Source organism: Bos indicus x Bos taurus, chromosome 11, assembly GCF_003369695.1.
Source record: "Bos indicus x Bos taurus breed Angus x Brahman F1 hybrid chromosome 11, Bos_hybrid_MaternalHap_v2.0, whole genome shotgun sequence".
NCBI lineage: Eukaryota > Metazoa > Chordata > Mammalia > Artiodactyla > Bovidae > Bos > Bos indicus x Bos taurus.
Window position 1 is genome coordinate 70,449,155 of NC_040086.1, and position 19,243 is coordinate 70,468,397.

General features: G+C 48.5%; 1 protein-coding gene and 1 non-coding gene across 2 annotated transcripts in view; one reads left to right on the forward strand and one right to left on the reverse strand.

The window, feature by feature from the left end:
- Positions 1-2,097: 2,097 nt before the first annotated feature.
- TOGARAM2 (TOG array regulator of axonemal microtubules 2) overlaps positions 2,098-19,243 on the reverse strand; it is a 59,377-nt gene continuing 42,231 nt past the window's right edge. Inside the window, exons 16-20 of the mRNA XM_027555759.1 lie at positions 19,143-19,237; positions 17,439-17,631; positions 16,349-16,565; positions 8,026-8,112; positions 2,098-2,580 (exon numbers count right to left, since the gene is read on the reverse strand). Coding sequence (XP_027411560.1) covers positions 2,324-2,580; positions 8,026-8,112; positions 16,349-16,565; positions 17,439-17,631; positions 19,143-19,237 — 849 coding nt within the window. The 3' untranslated portion in view covers positions 2,098-2,323. The remainder of the gene's footprint in view (positions 2,581-8,025; positions 8,113-16,348; positions 16,566-17,438; positions 17,632-19,142; positions 19,238-19,243) is intronic.
- Positions 11,751-11,823, forward strand: TRNAS-GGA. Its single transcript has one exon. It is a non-coding gene; the product is annotated as a tRNA-Ser (tRNA).

The following is a 19,243-nucleotide window of genomic DNA, read 5'->3' on the forward strand; positions in this document are numbered from 1 at the left end:
TCTGGGCTATACTCTCAGGAGGGGCTCAGAACACTGAAGTGGACCTGATGCTGAACCTGGGGGCGGGTGACAGTGGAGAGGGGTCCACTGGTGGGCCTGCCAGAAAACTTGCTGGTCTGAAGCCGGGCCTCGGGGACTTGCCTTCGGATCTGCCCTAGAGGTGCTATGGCTCCTTGGTTGGCACTGGGATGTTGCCCCTTCAGCCTTCACCGTACCATGTGTTAGAGGTTATGATCTGAGCTCTAATTCTTCCTGGTCATACTGTTGTCAACCTGTCACTGGCCCTAGGCAAGACAGAGCCACGCTCACTGTGTCCAGAACCCCAGCCTGAGACATTGTTCCCCTCTCACTGCCAGGACCCCGTCTCCCATTCTCTCATCACTCCATCAGTGGCTCCACCTTTGTGTTCTGGGCCAGCCCACACCCAACACACCTCTCCAACTCCATGATCTGACCCAGCCAGATTAACCTGTGTGGTTTCAGAGCTCCCACAAGACATGTGCACATCTGGAGCTTTATTCTTCATCCGGTCCTTTAAGTTTCAAGGGTGAGGGCTCCTCTGGTGGCTCAGTGGTAAAGAATCTACCTGCCAATGCAGGAGACATGGATTTGATCCCTGATCCAGGAAGATCCCACATATTGAATGACAACTAAACCCGTGTGCCACCTACTGAGCCTGTGCTCTAGAGCCCAAGAGCCACAACTACTGCACCCACGTGCCACAACTACTGAAGCCCGCGTGCCCTAGGGCCCGTACTCCACAACGGGAGAAGCCACTGCAATGAGAAGCCCCTGCAGCACAACTGGAGGGCACCCCTGCTCGCCGCAACTAGAGAAAACCCTGTGCAGCAACAAAGCCCAAGCACAGCCAAAAATAAATAAGTGAATAGAGTTTAAAAAAAGTTTCAAGTGTGAAACATAAGCTAGTCCTCTTCAGAAACTAGCCAGAAAGTCACCTTCCAGAGAAGGCTTTTAGTAATGCCAATGTCAGTATCAAACTCTCCTTGCCTTTAGATCCTTTAAAAGGTTCCCACAAATAAAATAAAATAAAATAAAAGGTTCCCACAGGACCAGCAGATGCCGCACTGAAGATATTGTAAAGCAGGAGCAGGATGCTTCCAGAGATGCTTGCGTTCACCCTACATCAGGCTTATGACGCTGGATTTGAGTGACCAGCTCAGGGTCTCTGGGTGCAGCAGGGCTTCTCCAGCTTTTCACAGACAGGAGCTATGCTGCAACATGGTCTGCCACATGGGGGGGTCTGTGCCACACTTTTTCTCCCTAGTTCTTTGTCTCAGTAGCATCAGCAACTGGTTTTACTATTGCCATGTTTTGTTTTCTTTCTTGAATTCTTTGTGTGTCAGTCAGTTCAGTCACTCAGTCATGTTCAACTCTTTGCGACCCCATGGACAACAAGCACGCCAGGCTTCCCCATCCATCACCAACTCCCAGAGCTTGCTCAAAATCATGTCCATCGAGTCGGTGATGCCATCCAACCATCTCATCTTCTGTTGTCCCCTTCTCCTCCTGCCTTCAATCTTTCCCAGCATCAGGTACACATCCTTTATGTGTACAATACTATATTTTGACTTCTCTATACATTACAATGAATTTACCACCAAAGGTTTTCATCACCTTACGATTAATCCTCTTACCCCTTTTTGCCCATCCCCGCTACAACCCTTCTTCTATGGTAACTAGTACTCCGTTTTCTGTAACTATTTGCTTCTGTTTAGTTTGTTCGTTTGTTTGTTTTGCTTTGTTCTTTCATATTCCACAGATGAGTGAAATCTTAAGGTATTTGTCTTTCTCCACTTGATTTATTTCACTTATCGTAATACCTCCAAGTTTCACCCATGTTGTTGCAGGATTTCATCTTTTTTATGGTTTAGTATTACAGTGTGTGTGTGTGTATGTGTGTGTGCAGGTGCACACATATGTTACACGTGTGGGCAGCGCGTGTGCTGCATCATCTTTATCCATTCACCCAAAATTGGGCACTTAGGGTGTTTCCATATCGCGTTCTGTTTTCTTTGGCACAAACCTAACTATTGAAAAATTCTCTGAGGTAAGAAAAAAATACAAGATAATAAAACCTTAGAAAAATAAGCAATTCTTTTATTTCTACTTCAAAATATATTATATACATCTGGAACTCTAAGGGAAAATAGACCAGGAGATTATTCCATCATAAAAAATAAAATAAGATAAAAATAACAGTCGCCCATCCCAGATCCACCTTTAACCCAGAAGAAAGGGGCCTGAGCTGCCAGTTGTCCGGCTGTTGGATGCCTTCCCCCCCGTCGATGACCTCGGGGCTTCCTCACGGGGATTCTGTGTCTAAGAGCTCCTGGAGCATTTTGAGGACTTGCTTTGGCTGGCCGGCAGCCAAGTCCTGCAGCCGGGAGCCCATCTGCTCCTGAAGGCTCCTGCACAGCCGGCAGACGGCCCTGCGGACATTCCCGCTGTGCCCGGGCAGGACGCCGTTCCCCATCATGCTGTTCAGGAAGTACCAGAGGACTGGAAGGACGTGGCGCTCCACGGCCTGAGGCTTTCGGGGGTAAACCGAGGCCACCATCACTGTCATACAGAAAAGAGGGACAGTTACTTGAATCAGGCACTCTCTCCCTCTCTCACCGCCTTCTCTTGGAAGGGGACACCAACTCTGTCCTCCAAAAGGCAGGCAACCCAGGGGGCCGACTGCCTGGGTCATTAGACACATGACCTAGGGCTCACAACTTGCTTTAGGACCCATGGAAATATTTTAAATTCTTTTAAAATCAGAAGGAAAAAAAAGTATGAAGTTGTCTAACCTGCTCTATATTTGAGTTCATATCAACCAATCATAAATATAATTTTAAACTTTGGGTCTGTTGGTTTATGGAGGAGGGGACCTGCTCTATATTTGAGTTCATATCAACCAATCATAAATATAATTTTAAACTTTGGGTCTGTTGGTTTATGGAGGAGGGGACCTGCTCTATATTTGAGTTCATATCAACCAATCATAAATATAATTTTAAACTTTGGGTCTGTTGGTTTATGGAGGAGGGGACCTGCTCTATATTTGAGTTCATATCAACCAATCATAAATATAATTTTAAACTTTGGGTCTGTTGGTTTATGGAGGAGGGGGTATGCAAAGGCAAAAGAGCTCAGAGCCTGTGACGGAGTAATTGGTCCCGGAAGCCCAGGGCAAAGGGAAGGTGCAGGCACATCTGGGCTGCAATCCTCTCTGCTATTTACTAGCCGTGTGAGCTTGAGAAAGCCACCCAACCTGTCTGAGCCTATCCCCTAACCTGTAAAGTGAGGAAAAGAATTCTGAACCAAAGTCTTGAGATTGTTAGATAATAGATGCAGGTGAAGTGCCTGTGCGGGTATGCACATGACGGAGAAGCTAGCCCTAGAAGTGCTTTAATCTGCATTACCACCTAGGAGAACTCACACAGAGAAAACTTGTTCTAGGAAGAAAGATCAGGATTCTCTCAAATGAAGCATTCTGGAAAATAAAACTGCCAGCAGGAGATAAGACCATCATGGCCTCCCTGGTGTCTCAATGCCAAATCTCATGACAAGCCCAGTAGTAACTCAGGAGGCACAAACGTGCTTTGTAAACCATCAAGCTCTGCACGGATCCTCATTCAGAGTCGTTCATTCAAATGATGAACCCTCCAAATCTGGTTACCCCAGGCCCCCTGCCTTCTCTAAACCCTGGAAAACTCAGAGACAGGCTAAAACCTGCCAGCAAGCCCTCCATCACACAGAAAGTGCCAGGGCTGCCCCCAATGTCAAGGCCATGTCAAGGGGTACCCCACGCCGCTTCAGACAGGTTGCTAGAGCCCTCAGCTTTGGTCGCATCAACTAAAGTGCGTTCATGCTAACAATGCTTGCTTGACAATCAGCACACTCTGCGTGTCATTCTGCCAAAGGATAAGTGTTGGTGAAGGCAAAGACTGCTGAGAGAAGCACTTGATTTATTTATGGGCAAAGAAACTGGAAGCTTTCCTGAGCTGAGACACATCCTGGAAACTAGCACTGCCTGAGCCTGAGCCCGGGGCTCAGAGGTTTCTATCGTGACTCCATTTCACTCTCACCTGAGAGGCAGGACAGTCGTCTGTTTCACAGAGAAGGAAACCAACACTCAGGGGTCAAGGAGATGGCCCAAGACCCCACAGCTAACAAGGGCAGAAGGCAGAAGCCAAGCCTGCCTTGACTCCCAAGCCCACCCTCTTCCCACTGCTCGCTGCCCCAGATTTCTAGGAGTACCACATTTCAGGGGCTGGTCTGGAGTTTTATTTTTTAGAGAGACCCCCAATTTGTCCTTCCTTCATCAACTCAACTTCATCCAATCCCCCAGGATACTTTGCAGCATGTGCCCCTGTGATTTCAGAGCCAGCCTGGGACAGTGGTGAACCAGCGAGGATGGCCTGGCCCCCCTCAGCTCAGCCTGAGGCCTTCCCTGTGCCATCTCCCATGGAATGTGTATCTTGACTTTCTGGCCATACCCTCAGGGTTCCTGTACCCCACACTGCGGGCCTCTTGGGGCATGCCCAGTAACACAGTTCAGTTCAGTCGCTCAGTCGTGTCCAATTCTTTGCGACCCCATGGACTGCAAGCACACCAGGCCTCCCCGTCCATCACCAACTCCCGGAGTTTACTCAAACTCATGCCCATTGAGTCGGTGATGCCATCCAACCATCTCATCCTCTGTCATCCCCTTCTCCTCCTCAATCTCCTCCTCCTGCCTTCAATCTTTCCCAGCATCAGGGTCTTTTCCAATGAGTCCGCTCTTCACATCAAGTGGCCAAAGTATTGGAGTTTCAGCTTCAACATCAGTCCTTCCAATGAACATTCAGGACTGATTTCCTTTAGGATTGACTGGTTGGATCTCCTTGCAGTCCAAGGGACTCTCAAGAGTCTTCTCCAACACCACAGTTCAAAAGCATCAATTCTTTGGCACTCAGCTTTCTTTATAGTCCAACTCTCACATCCATACATGACTACTGAAAAAAACATAGCCTTGACTATACGGACCTTTGTTGGCAAAGTAATGTCTGTTTTTTAATATGCTATCTAGGTTGGTCATAACTTTTCTTCCAAGGAGGAAGCATCTTTTTATTTCATGGCTGCAATCACCATCTGCAGTGATTTTGGAGCCCAAAAAAATAAAGTCTAACACTGTTTCCACTGTTTATCCAACTGTTTGCCATGAAGTGATGGGACCGGATGCCATGATCTTAGTTTTCTGAATGTTGGGCTTTAAGCCAACTTTTTCACTCTCCTCTTTCACTTTCATCAAGAGGCTCTTTAGTTCTTCGCTTTCTGCCATAAGGGTGGTGTCATCTGCATATCTGAGGTTATTGATATTTCTCCCAGCAATCTTGATTCCAGCTTGTGTTTCTTCCAGTCCAGCGTTTCTCATGATGTACTCTGCATAGAAGTTAAATAAGCACTGTGACAATATACAGCCTTAACCTACTCCTTTTCTATTTGGAACCAGTCTGTTGTTCCATGTCCAGTTCTAACTGTTGCTTCCTGACCTGCATACAGGTTTCTCAAGAAGCAGGTCAAGTGGTCTGGTATTTCCATCTCTTGAAGAATCTTCCACAGTTTATTGTGATCCACACAGTCAAAGGCTTTGGCATAGTCGATAAAGCAGAAATAGATGTTTTTCTGGAACTCTCTTCCTTTTTCCATGATCCAGCGGATGTTGGCAATTTGAGCTCTACCTTTTCTAAAACCAGCTTGAACATCTGGAAGTTCATGGTTCACATATTGTTGAAGCCTGGTTTGGAGAATTTTGAGCATTACTTTGCTAGCGTGTGAGATGAGTGCAATTGTGTGGTAGTTTGAGCATTCTTTGGCATTGCCTTTCTTAGGGATTGGAACGAAAACTGACTCTGGAAAATTCCAAAGTCAAAGAGGTCCTCATTCCTGGGAAGGCAGGACTGCACCAAAGGAGCCAACTCAGCCACATTGACGTCATAACATGGGAACCAAGAAGTGAGAGTTATGTTACCTGTGCTGGAAACAGGCTGAGAAGGAAGGGCACAGTTAACCATGAAGCCACCTGGTCAGGCCCAAGGGTGGTGGGAGGGTAGGAGGAGCAAAGGGAGATGGGCAGAGCAAGGGGAGGTGGGAGGAATGCAAGTGGTGGAGGAGGAACAAGGGAGGGGAGGGGCAAGGGGAGGGAAAGGGGTAAGGGACTGGGTGGGGGGGAGCAAGGGGGAGGAGTCAGGGGCAGCCAGATGGAAGGGAAAGAAAACGAATCATCCGATTAACCCTCCATACTAGACAGCATATTAAACAACAGAGACATTACTTTGCCAATAGAGGTCCATATAGTCAAAGCTATGGTTTTTCCAGTAGTCACATATGGATGTGAGAGTCGTACCATAAAGAAGGCTGAGTGCTGAAGAACTGATGCTTTTGAAGTGTCATGCTGGAGAAGGCTCTTGAGAGTCCCTTGGACAGCAAGAAGGTCAAACCAGTCAAGCCTAAAGGCAATCAACCCTGAATATTCATTGGAAGGACTACTGCTAAAGCTGAAGCTCCAATACTTTGGCCCCCTGATATGAAGAACTGACTCTTTGGAGAAGACCCTTATGCTGGGAAAGATTGAAGGCAGAAGGAGAAGGGAGTGACAGAGGACAAGATGGTTGGATGGCATCACTGACTCAATGAACACGAGCAAACTCCAGGAAATGGCGAAGGACAGGGAAGCCTGGCATGCTGCAGTCCATGGGGTCGCAAAGAGTCAGACCCGACTGAGCTACTGAACAACAACAAATAACTCAAAGGTTTCCTAAATCTCCACTGAATCTCTCCTGTGAACATGGAGGTGAAAACTATCCCAGGCAGCTGAGCCCAGGCTCCCTGACCCCACCAAAGGGTAAAGGGCTCACCTCCCCCTAATCTGTCACACCTCAGCCACTCCTCCCCCCATGACGCCTCTCCCCTGGACTCTCCCCTCTGGCAGTGAGACATCTACACCCTGGCCCCAGAAAGCTCAGTTCCACTCTCAGTCCACATTCACCTGCCTGAGGGGAGCTGGGTGTCCCCCCAGCTGACAGTCCCAGCATCATGAGGAAAATGCCATTAAAGTCGAGCTTAAAAGGCAGCTAAAGTAATTAACAGAAGATTTACTCCCGTGTTAAGCTGTGCTATTATTAGTCCATGCCTTGTGACAATTGAAGTTTTCTTCCCTGTTCCTGGCTGACACAGAGTTAATAGAAGAACTATGTAGAAACTCTTGTTTTTGAGCTCAATTGGAAATAGATGGATAATATTTACAGTAAATGGATATCCACTCACCTCTGGGGCCCATAAAGTACCTATACAATCAGAGAATGCTGATTTTGAGTAACAGGAAAGGGTTCATCGTCTGATACCCAAGGTGCTACATGACCCCATTCTCACTTCAGGGCACCCCAACCTGGCCCTGAAGCTGCATCGTAGCCCCCAGCCCAATCTCACTCAGGCCATCTGTTCAGAGCAGGCCTGGCACCTGGACCGGAAGTAAGGGGCCACTCCAGGGGCCCTGGGAGGATTGAACCAGGGTGCAGAGGTAAGACCAGGAGCAAGAGATGAGGGTGGGCAGAGGAGCGGGAATGATGCCCTCAGGCAGGCAACACACACTGAGCACCTCTGGAATTATTTTTTAAGAGCAGATTATTGAAACTCCCCTCGTGGTCCAGGAACTAAGACTCCATACTCCCAAGGCAGGGGGCCCAGGTTCAATCTCTGGTCAGGGAACTAGATCCCACATGCCACAACTATAGATCCCGCATGCAGCAACTAAAAAAGAAAAAATCCTGCCTGTCACAGGAAGATCGAAGATCCTTCATGCCGCAGCTAAGACCTAACATAGCTAAATAAATAAATAATACATTTTTTTAAACAAGCAGCTTATCACATTTTTTAAATGGTCTATAGGATTATTTGATGGTTTTTTTTGTCTAAGTGGGTGGCTCAACTACATGCCAGAAGAGAAGAAGAGAGATGGGCTGGAAGGCTGGGACTCACCGGCCAGACGTTCCGTGACATCAAGCATAGCACGGCCACTCAGGAAGCGCACCCGCCCAGCAAACACTTGTAGAAGGCCAAGGTTGTCTGGAAGAGAAGGAGAGTGTCAGCGGTCATGATCCCGTGGCCTGAGCAGAGGCACCAGTTGTTCAGGGCAAGGTACCCGCTGCACCTTCATAGGGAAGAGCCCCTTTGGGAAGCTAGATTAATTTTTCCAGGTTACAATGGTGCCTGGAAAAATAGTGAATGTACACGGAGTGTTTGAGGAACAGTGAGCGGCCTATGACAGCTAGACTGGCACCCACATTGGCCCCATTTACTCCCAGAAGATCTGGTTCATATTGTCTATATTTCTTCAAAACTGCTGTGAGCTTTAGAGAAAAATAAGTAGATAGACAGATATAGATGACTGATGATAGATGCATGATTGGTAAATGAGAGAGAAAGCAACATAGCTAAATAATTGAGAGGTAGATCAGTATTATAGATGATAGATATAGATAATAGGTAGATGATAGACAAAGAATATGATAGATATAGATGATATTAAGAGAAAACAGATAGATGAATGATATAGAGAGAAAGATGGATGAATGGATACAGATGTGGATATAGAGATATAGTTTTAGTGGAAACTGAGGCACTGAGCCATAATCATAACTAGGATCAGAATTCAGAAAACATGTATCTCCTCAAAGCCTGAACTTGGGGGCTCTAACCAATAGAACATACCCACAGCCGGCTGGTCAATTATTTCCACACTGAACATTTACTGATATCCACTACGTAACAGGCATGGAGCTAAGAACTAAATGAAACCTGGTCCTCCTCCTGCTCCTCTTTTCCTTCAAGAGACTCCTTTGACAAAGAGACAGACACTCGATCATGAACTCTTACAGAGAGTGGGAGGCTCCATGCTCATGTAAGCAAGAGCCTGGGGGTTCTGGAGCTGTGGTGACCAACATGTTCTCCATCTGCCCAGGACCTTCCCCATTTTAGCACTGAAAGCCCCGCATCCCTGGGAAACCATGATGGTTGGTCACCCTATCTGGAGCAGAAGCCCTGGCTGGTTCTGGTAGGATCAGAGGAGGGAATGTGCAGGCTGGGGATGGTGAGGGGCACAAGTGATCTCTCGGTAGTTTATAACCTTCCTGCACCCCTATACTCAGCAGCCCAGTCTTACCCATGGGTGAAGCCTGGGGCCGGAGCTCTTCTGCCTTTTAAAGGAGTGTTTATTAGAGATGGACCACTAATGATAAAGCCCCAGAAAATGGGCTAGGGGGTGTTCTGGGGATAAAGAGACTCACTGATCTTCTTTGATTGTACTTCTAAAGTAAACTCCAGCCAGATCCCACAGCTACTGATTTCAGAAGCTGCTCCCTCTTCCCCATTCTAACTGACACCTCCTGGTTTCCCAAACTACTACACTTGAAGTCCTGTATCCTTCACCAAAGATCTGCAAGATTAAGCCAGTGGCCCTTTACCTGAGAAAGGGGTGCTAACCCAGACTATACACAAGGCAGGAATGGACTCCTTTTACTCCTGGATTGCCCCCTTCAAGATCTGAGGAGGTGCCCAGCACACATAGCTCTCAGTATCTGCAATCACTGCAGGCACAGCAGAATTCCATGGGAGGTGAGCAAGGACCAAAATGCATTTTTCAGGGATGTGGCTCTGGGAGGTGAGGTGCACCCAGCAAGGGTGTCCTGTTTCAGGAGCTGACCATCTCAAGGCCAGATCTCTCTGCAGGAGACAGAGATGAGCAACCTGCCTAAGGAAGTTTTTCCAGGCGTGTTCCACCTTCTCTGAGTTCCTTCCATGCCTCAGCACCGAGCCTCAGCATCCCCAGAGATGGGCAATCAAAGCTTTGTTTTTCCCTTCAGGCAGCCATTCTAGCTAAGAGCTAACTTATGCTTCCCTTGCTTCCCTGCTGAGACCTGTAAGAAACACAGAGGGGAAAATGTATACATGTACATCCTGTGCATCTCTGCAACTTGTAAAAGTTCCAGAGTAAAATAATTTGTTCGGAAAGATAAAAGAGATACCAGGTTCTAGAATATTTCAGTTAGCAAGAAGTGGTCTCAGGGTGTCCTGGTAAAGCTATAAATGTGTAAGAATAGATTTTTATATCAACATCACCTGCATTATTGTTTCCAGGTGCTTCTGGTTGTCACCCCACCCATGGCTAATGACAGCCATGAGCTCACCTCTGTGAACAAGGACTTCTTCCCCTTGCTCTCCCCCATCAACACTCAGTCCAGAACATTCTTGGGTGCCGCTAGACCTCCCCACCCCTGGCCACTGATATGACCTCCCAGAGCCCGAGAGAAGTGGAGATCTTGGGGAATACTTGAAAATGCACAGCCAGGGGACATCTGTGCCAGCCCATGCTCCCATGGTGCATGACACACAACAGATGCCCAATAAATGCTTATGGACAGCAAGGCAATGCTAAAGCAGACACACTAAGTTGGCCTAAACTGGTCTATGCACCCCAGATAACACCCCAAGTAGTTGCCTTTCTGCCTCTGACTACTTCCATAGTGACAGCTCACCGTTTGTGTCACTCCTAGGTTTACTGGGAGTCAGTAAAGGACAATGGCTAAGGGGGTAGACTGGGTCCAGATCGCCTGGGTCTGAACCCTGGCCCTTCCATATTTCACTGTGAGATGTTGGACAAGTCACCCTTTCTAAACCTCAGTTTACCCATCTATAAAATGGGGATAATATTAGTACTTTCCACATAGAGCTGCTTAGGATACTGCCTTGAGAAGACAGTTACTATGCAAATATAAGTTATTGTTGCTACTATTACTATAATTACCCTAAAATACTCTGAAAGCCCAGCAACCTTCATGAACCTCAGCAACCTTAATTGAATCCTCTTCAATTAAGAGGCTGGAATCTAACTTTCAAAAACTTAAAATCCATGCTCAATTAGACTAACACAGAGTTTTCATAGGCTCCTTTTACATACCATAAGAAGCCACACTGGCCTTGGCGCTGTCCACACAAAAGGGAAAGCAAAGCCTTCAGTATAGAGAAATTAGCCATGGGCTGGCAAGCCAGTCATCTCGGCCTCCCTGAGCCTACAATGAGCCTCCCCTCTCTACAGTGGGCTGAGGTCTAGCAGGCCTCACAACTGTCTCATTCAACGTGATTCCAAGGCTACCAGGCCATGTCATTCCCAGGCTACTGGGAAGCCAGAGAAGAGCTTTTAAGAAAGCATGAAAAAAAAACAAACATGGTATCATAAACAGTGGAAGCAAAGACACTGGAGTCAAACTGGGCTCCCAACAATAAGCACAAGACTCAGTAAGTTATGACTCCCAGGTGACTCAGTGGTAAAGAATCTGCCTGCCAAACAGGAGATGCGGGTTCAGTCCCTGGGTTGAGAAGATCCCCTGAGAAGGAAATGACAACCCTCTCCAGCTTTCTTGCCTGGAGAATTCCATGGACAGAGGAGCTTGGGGGGCTACAGTCCATGGACTTGCAGAGTCAGACACAATTTAGTGACTAAATCACCACCACCACCTGTAAGTTATGTCACACACCTGAATTCTCTGTGGCCACCAAATCTAGGTCTGTTCATTGCAGGGAAACTGGGAATAAGCCACCAAAACAGAAAAATACAAGCTATGACATAGCACGTGATGGAGCTGTTGAAAGTGACTCAAGTGCATAATTATGTGTAAATACTCATGCTCTGCTTTTTAAAAGGGGCTTCCCTGGTGGCTCAGAGGTTAAAGCGTCTGCCTGGAATGCAGGAGACCCAGGTTCGATCCCTGGGTCAGGAAGATAACAGGATGCAAATTTCAATGTGTAATATTATCATGACACCGTACACAAATATACACAGAAAAAAATACCTAACATGAAAAATGCTGACTGTCAGCAATGGTTTCTTTAAGGAGTCCAGACTGTAAGTTATTTTCCTTCCAAATGCTTCCATTTTTCTTTTGCTCAGTAATTAATAAGTATGACTTTTACAGAGGTGGAAAGTAAACTTTATATTTTTAATAAAGCTAACTAGAAAGACTACTTAACAGCATGGGAAATTGAGTGGTGTTAAGTGAAAGGAGGAGAAGGCAATGGCACCCCACTCCAGTACTCCTGCCTGGAAAATCCCATGGACGGAGGAGCCTGGTAGGCTGCAGTCCATGGGGTCGCTGAGGGTCGGACACGACTGAGCGACTTCACTTTCACTTTTCACTTTCATGCATTGGAGAAGGAAATGGCAACCCACTCCAGTGTTCTTGCCTGGAGAATCCCAGGGACGGGGGAGCCTGGTGGGCTGCCATCTATGGGGTCACACAGAGTTGGACACGACTGAAGTGACTTAGCAGCAGCAAGTGAAAGGAGCAAAGTCAAAATTGTATTTACATTATTATTAATATTATGAAATTTGTATACATGCAGACAAAAAAACTGAAGATAAGAGAGACATTTTTAAGCAGTGGATATATCAGAGGGACACCTCGGATGAATTTTATGTTTCATTAACAATACAATGTTGGTCAGATGATTTGTATAAAGTAATGAATTTAAAGTCAGAGCAAAAGAGCAAAAGTAGATCTGATGCTGCCCATTTCTGAGCTTATCTGCTCCCTGCAGCAATAGCCAGGGGCTGCACTAAATAGTTTCTTTGGCGCTCAGTCTGACCAGGTGAGCTGTCAGCAGCCTAATGTTTTAAATAATGAAGTTTCTTCTGTAACTGTCCCAGTAACAGAGCCCAAAGAAAGAGCCAGCCAGTCTTTGCTCAGGAACCTCCTTGATCCCCGAAATAACTCTCCTGAAATCAGAAGGTCTTGGTGCTGAGTAGAAGAGATGACACCCCAGGCTCAGGCCCGGAGACGCCCTCAGGCAGGCAGTGACCAAGGGCAGAGGACAGGGAACAAGGCTCCCGACATGTCTCCTTTTTCACATGGGCAGAAATCCCACCTGCTGTGTCAGCCAGCACACCAGTGGCCCACTCACCCCGGGGAAAAGTGAGGGACTGGAAGAGATATGGTATCTGAGTGTTCTTGCCTGGAGAATCCCAGGGATGGGGGAGCCTGGGGGCTGCCGTCTATGGGGTCGCACAGAGTCGGACATGACTGAGGCGACTTAGCAGCAGCAGCCCAGACTATATCACCCGATTCTAGAAACAAGAGGTCACCTAAAAACAAGAGGTCACCTGAAAAGACCAATCTCCCAGTTTGGCTGTGTCAACTGGACCTTATGCCAGAAGACAGCCTGCCCCGTCTGTGTTTTTGACCCCCTTGAGCCCCACTGAGTGGGAAACAAACAGTAATGTGCTGTGACTTTCCACACAATTATCTCATAGCATTTCATAGCTTCTCTCCAGCCTGGAGCCCAGAGTCCCTCATGGGGCATGAAGAGGCCAGCTTGGGAGAAAGCTCCTTCTGCTCAAAGGACCCCATGCCACTACAGGAGGGGTCTGTGGGGGCTAAGGGTCAACTAGAGCTGCCGGGCTCAGCCTGGGTGATTCGGGAAAGAGGATGTATGCCCCTCCTCTCCTGTCACACCTGCTGCAGTCTCTACATCCACCACCCAGTCCCCCGGGGCACTGGGAAGTTTTGTTTCTTGCATCCATTATTTCCTCTGCAGGGCAGGCCTAGACCATTCCAGGCAGAAGAGGACTATTCTTTGGGAAAGCTTAGCAACTGAATCCTACCAGTTCTGACCTTCATGGATTGAGAAGTAGGCTCATTACTTCACAGTTAAGAACACTTCCAAAACCAAGCATTACTGGTTAGGCTGGAAGGGCATGGCTCAAATGACCAGGAGCCAAGACCCTGGGCTTGACACTTTGGGAGCCACAGGAGCCTTGTGCCAGGGGGTCAGTGGGCTCCATCCATCCCTTTGAAGCCAACTCCATTCCATTCCAGCCTAGCACCAACCTAAAGATTAGAGAAGAGGACGGGGCCGCCTCCCCTGCCTCCATTCTCCTTGCACCAAATCGTCAGGCTGATGGACAGAGGGAGCGCTATCAGCCATCCCCAAGGGGACCCTGTTCCAGGAGGAAAGGAGAACCTTAGACATCTTCCTGGATGCTGCAACCTGCCTCAAGGTGGGTCAGATCATGAAAGCAGGCCATCCCTAGGCTCCCTTTTCTGGGTGTCCAGCCCAGGTAGGTACAGCAGGGCCCCAGGTAGAGGAGACATGAGCCTTGTGACTGTGTGAGACATCAGATTCTGTAGCTCAAAGTTCAGGTGCTCCGGTGTGCTCAAGGAGGCCAGCTCAATGGCTGAAAAGGGGAAACTAAAATCCCTGGACTGGGAAGAGTTAAAAGCTCCTCTCCCCAGACAAGGGTGCTCAGCCTCTTCAAATAGCTAAAGCCTATTTTGCTTGGTGCTGGTTTTCCCAATAAATCTAGGGCCCACGGTGATTTACCAAGAGCCTTGGTTATTGGCAACAGCAATCTCACTTACCCAGAGCAGTGCAGAGAACAAGCTGTAATTTAGAGCTGGATTTATTTTGTTTGTTCTACAGCAACAAACTCAGCAAATCATAAATTCCCTCTGAGATGAAGAGAGGAAATTGACAATATTTATGATCTCAAGAGGCAGAGAAGGGCCTGACCAGGCCTTTAATTTGTAACTGAAACTTCTCCTGGAGGCTCCAGCCAAGGACACAGCTGGTGTCCCAGCCCCAGGGAGCTGGGCTCAGGCCAGGGTGTGGGATGGGGAGGAGGGGTAGGTGTGCCAGGCGGCGTTTCCAGCCGCACCATGGGGATGGATGCTCTGTGCATTCCAGAGGCAGGACATGGCTCTGTGCTCATCGGAACATATGGCAACAGAGCCAACAGTGGTTCTCAGATCAAACATTTCCTTACATCAAGGCAAGACTAGTTTGTGAAAGACTACTGGTCTGGACATGAGTCTATCATTTACTACGTTCTCACATACCTGAGGTTTTGAACTTGCACTTCAGTCTGTGTACTAGATACACCAGATATGACCATCTAATCATCTAGCAAAGGAATGGATAACAGAAGGTCATATACACACTGCTGTATTCAAAATGGATATCCAACAACAAAATGGATAACCTCAGGGAACTCTGCTCAATGTTATGTGCCAGCGTGGATGGGAAGGAGGCTTGAGGGAGAAGGGATACACGTGTATGTATGGCTGAATCCCTTCACTGCTCACCTGAAACTACCACAACCTTGCTAATCAGCTATGCATGCGTGCGTGCTAAGTCATTTCAGTCACATCCAACTCTGTAGCTCGCCAGGCTCCTCTGTCCATGGATTCTCCAGGCAAGAATACTGGAGTGGGTTGCCATGCCCTCCTTCAGAGGATCTTCCCAACCCAGGGATCAGACCCACATCTCATGTCTCCTGCACTGGCAGGCAGGTTATTTACCACTAGCACCACCTGTGAAGCCTGGTTAATCTGCTTTATTCCAAAAAAAAAAAAAAAAATTAACAATATAATGTCTGAAAAAAAAATAAATAGATGCACCAAAATTCCCACTTAATGTTCCAGAACCAAGATGTGATCCTGCAAAGCTGATAAGGGACAGAGGAGCTACCGTCTTTCCTCATGTCTCTGCCTTGGCTTCTGCCTTTTTGTTCTTTTCATTCTTCCCCCATCCCTCACTCCACTGTCACTCTCCACTCCTCACCCCAAATCACTGCAAAGGCAATTCTCATTCATTCCATGCTCAAAAAGTCAAAGGGATCCCAACCTGACTCCTATATCAGACAGTCAAGGTGGTCACCTTTGTCCTTTCCAACAGGCTTGCCCTCCTGTCTCACCAGCATCCTGCCTGGTTCCCATACAGACCACATCCCCTACTACTATCTCTACAACTAAAAAAAACTTGACAGCTCTTCTAACTCCTTCTCAGTGATCCTGATCTGTTTTTGCATCAGTGCCCCAGTGGCTCACTTGCTTGGCACTATATGACCCAGGGCGAGTTATTTCCATCATGTGTACCACGAGGAGGCAAGACTAGGTTGTCTCCACTTCTACCAGATGGACATGACATGGAAAAGCCTACAAATAAAGAACCTGGGAGACCCTGGGCTGCCCACCCATGCCCTATGCAGCCTCAGGAAATATTGGGTTGGCCATAAAGGTAATTTGGGGTTTTCCATAAGACCCCAAATGAAACTTATGGGGTTACAGGAAATCCCAAATGAACTTTTCGGCCAGTTCAGTGTTTGACCTGAGAGCCAATCAATGCCTTTTCACTGCTCTGCTGATTCCAAAGGAGGGAAGGTGGAAATGTCCATCCTAAGCTTAACAGAGGGGCCAGGGAGGGAGCCAGCCACCTACCAGAGCCCAGCAGGGGCTCAGAGTAGGCTCACCTAGACTCTCAACCATTGCATCCAGCGCCGTCGCCGCAGCCGCGTAAATTCCTGCGTTCTTGGAGTTGAGGTTGTCTGCTACAGCAATAATGATGGAGAGCAGCATGGGCTGTAAGCTTTCTCTCAGGAGGGGGATCATCTTGGCGAGGGACTCCAGCGCCCACTGATTCACCTTCTTGTTGGAATCCTGAAGCCTCGGGGTGAAAGCATCAAAGACCTATTGAGGGAACAGAAACCAAGAGCCCATGGGAACCCAGGCTGGGCAGGAGTCCTACAGCCCAACCAGCTGCCCTCGGCAGGGATTCCTCCTCCCTGCTGGGGACCATCCAGCCTATGTCAGAGCATTCCCAGTGATGAAGAGCTCACCTCTCAAAGGGGGAGGCAACAAGAGGGGAAGGACTGTATACTGAGTACTCGTTGGGAGCAAATGGCATAGAGCATCTTGTTAGGTACTCTGCACTCACTCATAGAGTAGTCTTAATGACCCATGAAGCACAGGTTCTCATCCTCAGTTTACCATTAAAATACAAAACAAAACCTGAGGCTGAGAGAGGTTAAATGATTTGCCCAGATCACACAGCTAGTAAGAAACTTCAAGCTTATGTCTTAACTACTCTGCTATGTGCCTTGAGTGTCAGCAGCCTCACTCCGGGAAGAAGCAGGCATCTACCTTCATTTCCAGACTGTGAAACCTGTGCTTTCTCTGAACCCACCCATCCAGCCATCCTGGCCCAGTTGCCTGATCAACCACATGTTCTACCCCCAAACCTCATGTGCATAGCAGGGTTGGGGCAGCCCTTAGCCATGGCAACCTCCATCTCCACCCTCCTCCCTATAAATCTGCTGGGAGGATGAAAAATGACCAGCACGTCTCTGAGTGGTCCCAAGGTGCCCAACAGGAAGCAATGCCCTTGTCCTCTTGGCCACTTCCAGATAATCTTATGTCACCATGGAAACTGAAAAGCAAGTGTTTGTCAGGCTCCCGTTACCCTGGAGGGTCTGGCACAATGTCCAACCCTCTCCCGAGTTTTCCAGATTGAAGTTGCATACACTGGGGGGAGAGACAGGACAGGTGTGGGGTGACACTCACCTGGACCAGGTTGGCAGTGATGAGCTCTGGCTTGGCCCTGCAATGCTCAATGAGCTGCCCCACACCTTCCATCCGAGACTGGTACTCCTTGGCCTCCAGCAGCCGCGTCAGCTCCCGTAGCTGTTCCACCATCTCCAAGCCACCCCGCATGGAGGAGCGCAGCCCCACCAGCCGTGGGCCATTAGAGCAGAGCCTGCATGGAACAAGCATCTGACCTGGGCAGCCCCAGGGAATGAACATACATCGTGTGCCATGCACAGCCCCCAAAGACAGATGGGGCTGAAACCAGAGTTTGACCTGCAGCTTAGTCCACTCGAGCCTCCCCTCCACCCACTGCTTGGGGTCACAGGCCTCAGAAACTCTCGAAGTGCCTTTTCCTCAGGAGGGTGCCAATTGGGTGCCTGGGGTTCTGTCCTCTTATCAGTGGGCAGAGCTCTTTATTCTTGCTTTTTTTTTTTCCTTCCTCTTTTCAGAAGGTAGGTTAGGAATGGGGTGAGGGAGCTTGGAGTGAGGGTGGAAATCCATGGAATGACAACAGACACATTTTGTTGGGGAAGGTCTTGCCAGGAGCCTGCATCCTGACCCCTGGTTGTCTAGGCTCTGCTCATATCCTCTGGGAAGAGGGAAATGTTAAGAAGCCCTATTGTCTTAACATTTGTCTTAACATCACAGGCCCATCATATTCCCCTGGTCTGTTCCAGCCAACAAGAGAGCTGCTTCACACAGAACTCCTATCCCCCAGCCCCAGTGCTCACCTGGGTCTCTGAGTTCTGCCCTACACCTGAGTCCCACCCAGCAGAGGCCAACATCATCCATTCTGACAGTCATCTCTAATCCCCAGGCTCCTTGCCTAACTGTGTGCCAAGAGCTCTGCTGGACACTGCGAGCGATGAGATGAGAGGTGTGGTCTTTGCCCAAGGAGCTCATGGACCAATGGGAGGTGAAGGACTGAAGGCCGGGGCAACCTGTCCACCTAGGGGACATGGGGGCAGAGGGGCAGAGAGAGCTTCTGGGGGAAGGTCACGGTGGGGTCACATCTTATAGAATAAATAGGCACGTTCCAGGTGCAGATGACACAGCATAGGCAGAGGCACAGGAAAGAGAGAACTCGGAGGGCCGGGGAGCTGAGGTCTGGCTGAGAGCAGGGAGTTAATCTAGAAGACATGGAGGGGGCTTCCCCCAGGGGTCCAGCTAAAGAGTCCAGATGTTCTCCTGCAGAAGGAGTTTAGTTTTAAGTGCAGGAGTGACTTTCAGATTCCTGTTGGGTGTCTAACTCCTCCTGACGCCCACTCTCTCACCCCTGGGCCTATTCCTTCTCACCTGCCTTGACTCTACCTCTGCCTCTAAATTAGTCCCAGGATGGCCCCTCTGATGGCAAAAGGTGCTCTAAGTGGATGGAGAAACCCTGAGTTCACATGGAGCCTGACCACATCCCCCTTAAACAGCAGCTACATGGCTGAGACTTCAGGAACCCATCTCTACCAGCAGATGCTCCCTAGCCCACAATTTGCCCTCCCTGAGATGTGGGTGGGGGAACTCTCCCCATAAACTCACCCATGAGTCCTGCCGACCAAGTAGGGCTCAGTTGCAGCCCAAATGCATACCCCTCTCCCCACCCAGGGCCACTGCAGGCCCCAGGCCAAGCAGAATGTCATGGTCAGCAGTCTTGGATGGGGAGCCCTAGGGAGACAAGAGCTACTGTACCCGTCCTGGCCAGGCAGCCCATTCTCATACACCACCAGACTTCTTGACAGCTTGCGGTCTTTGGCGGATGGAAGCTCATCACCATCTTCTATTCCCTTGAG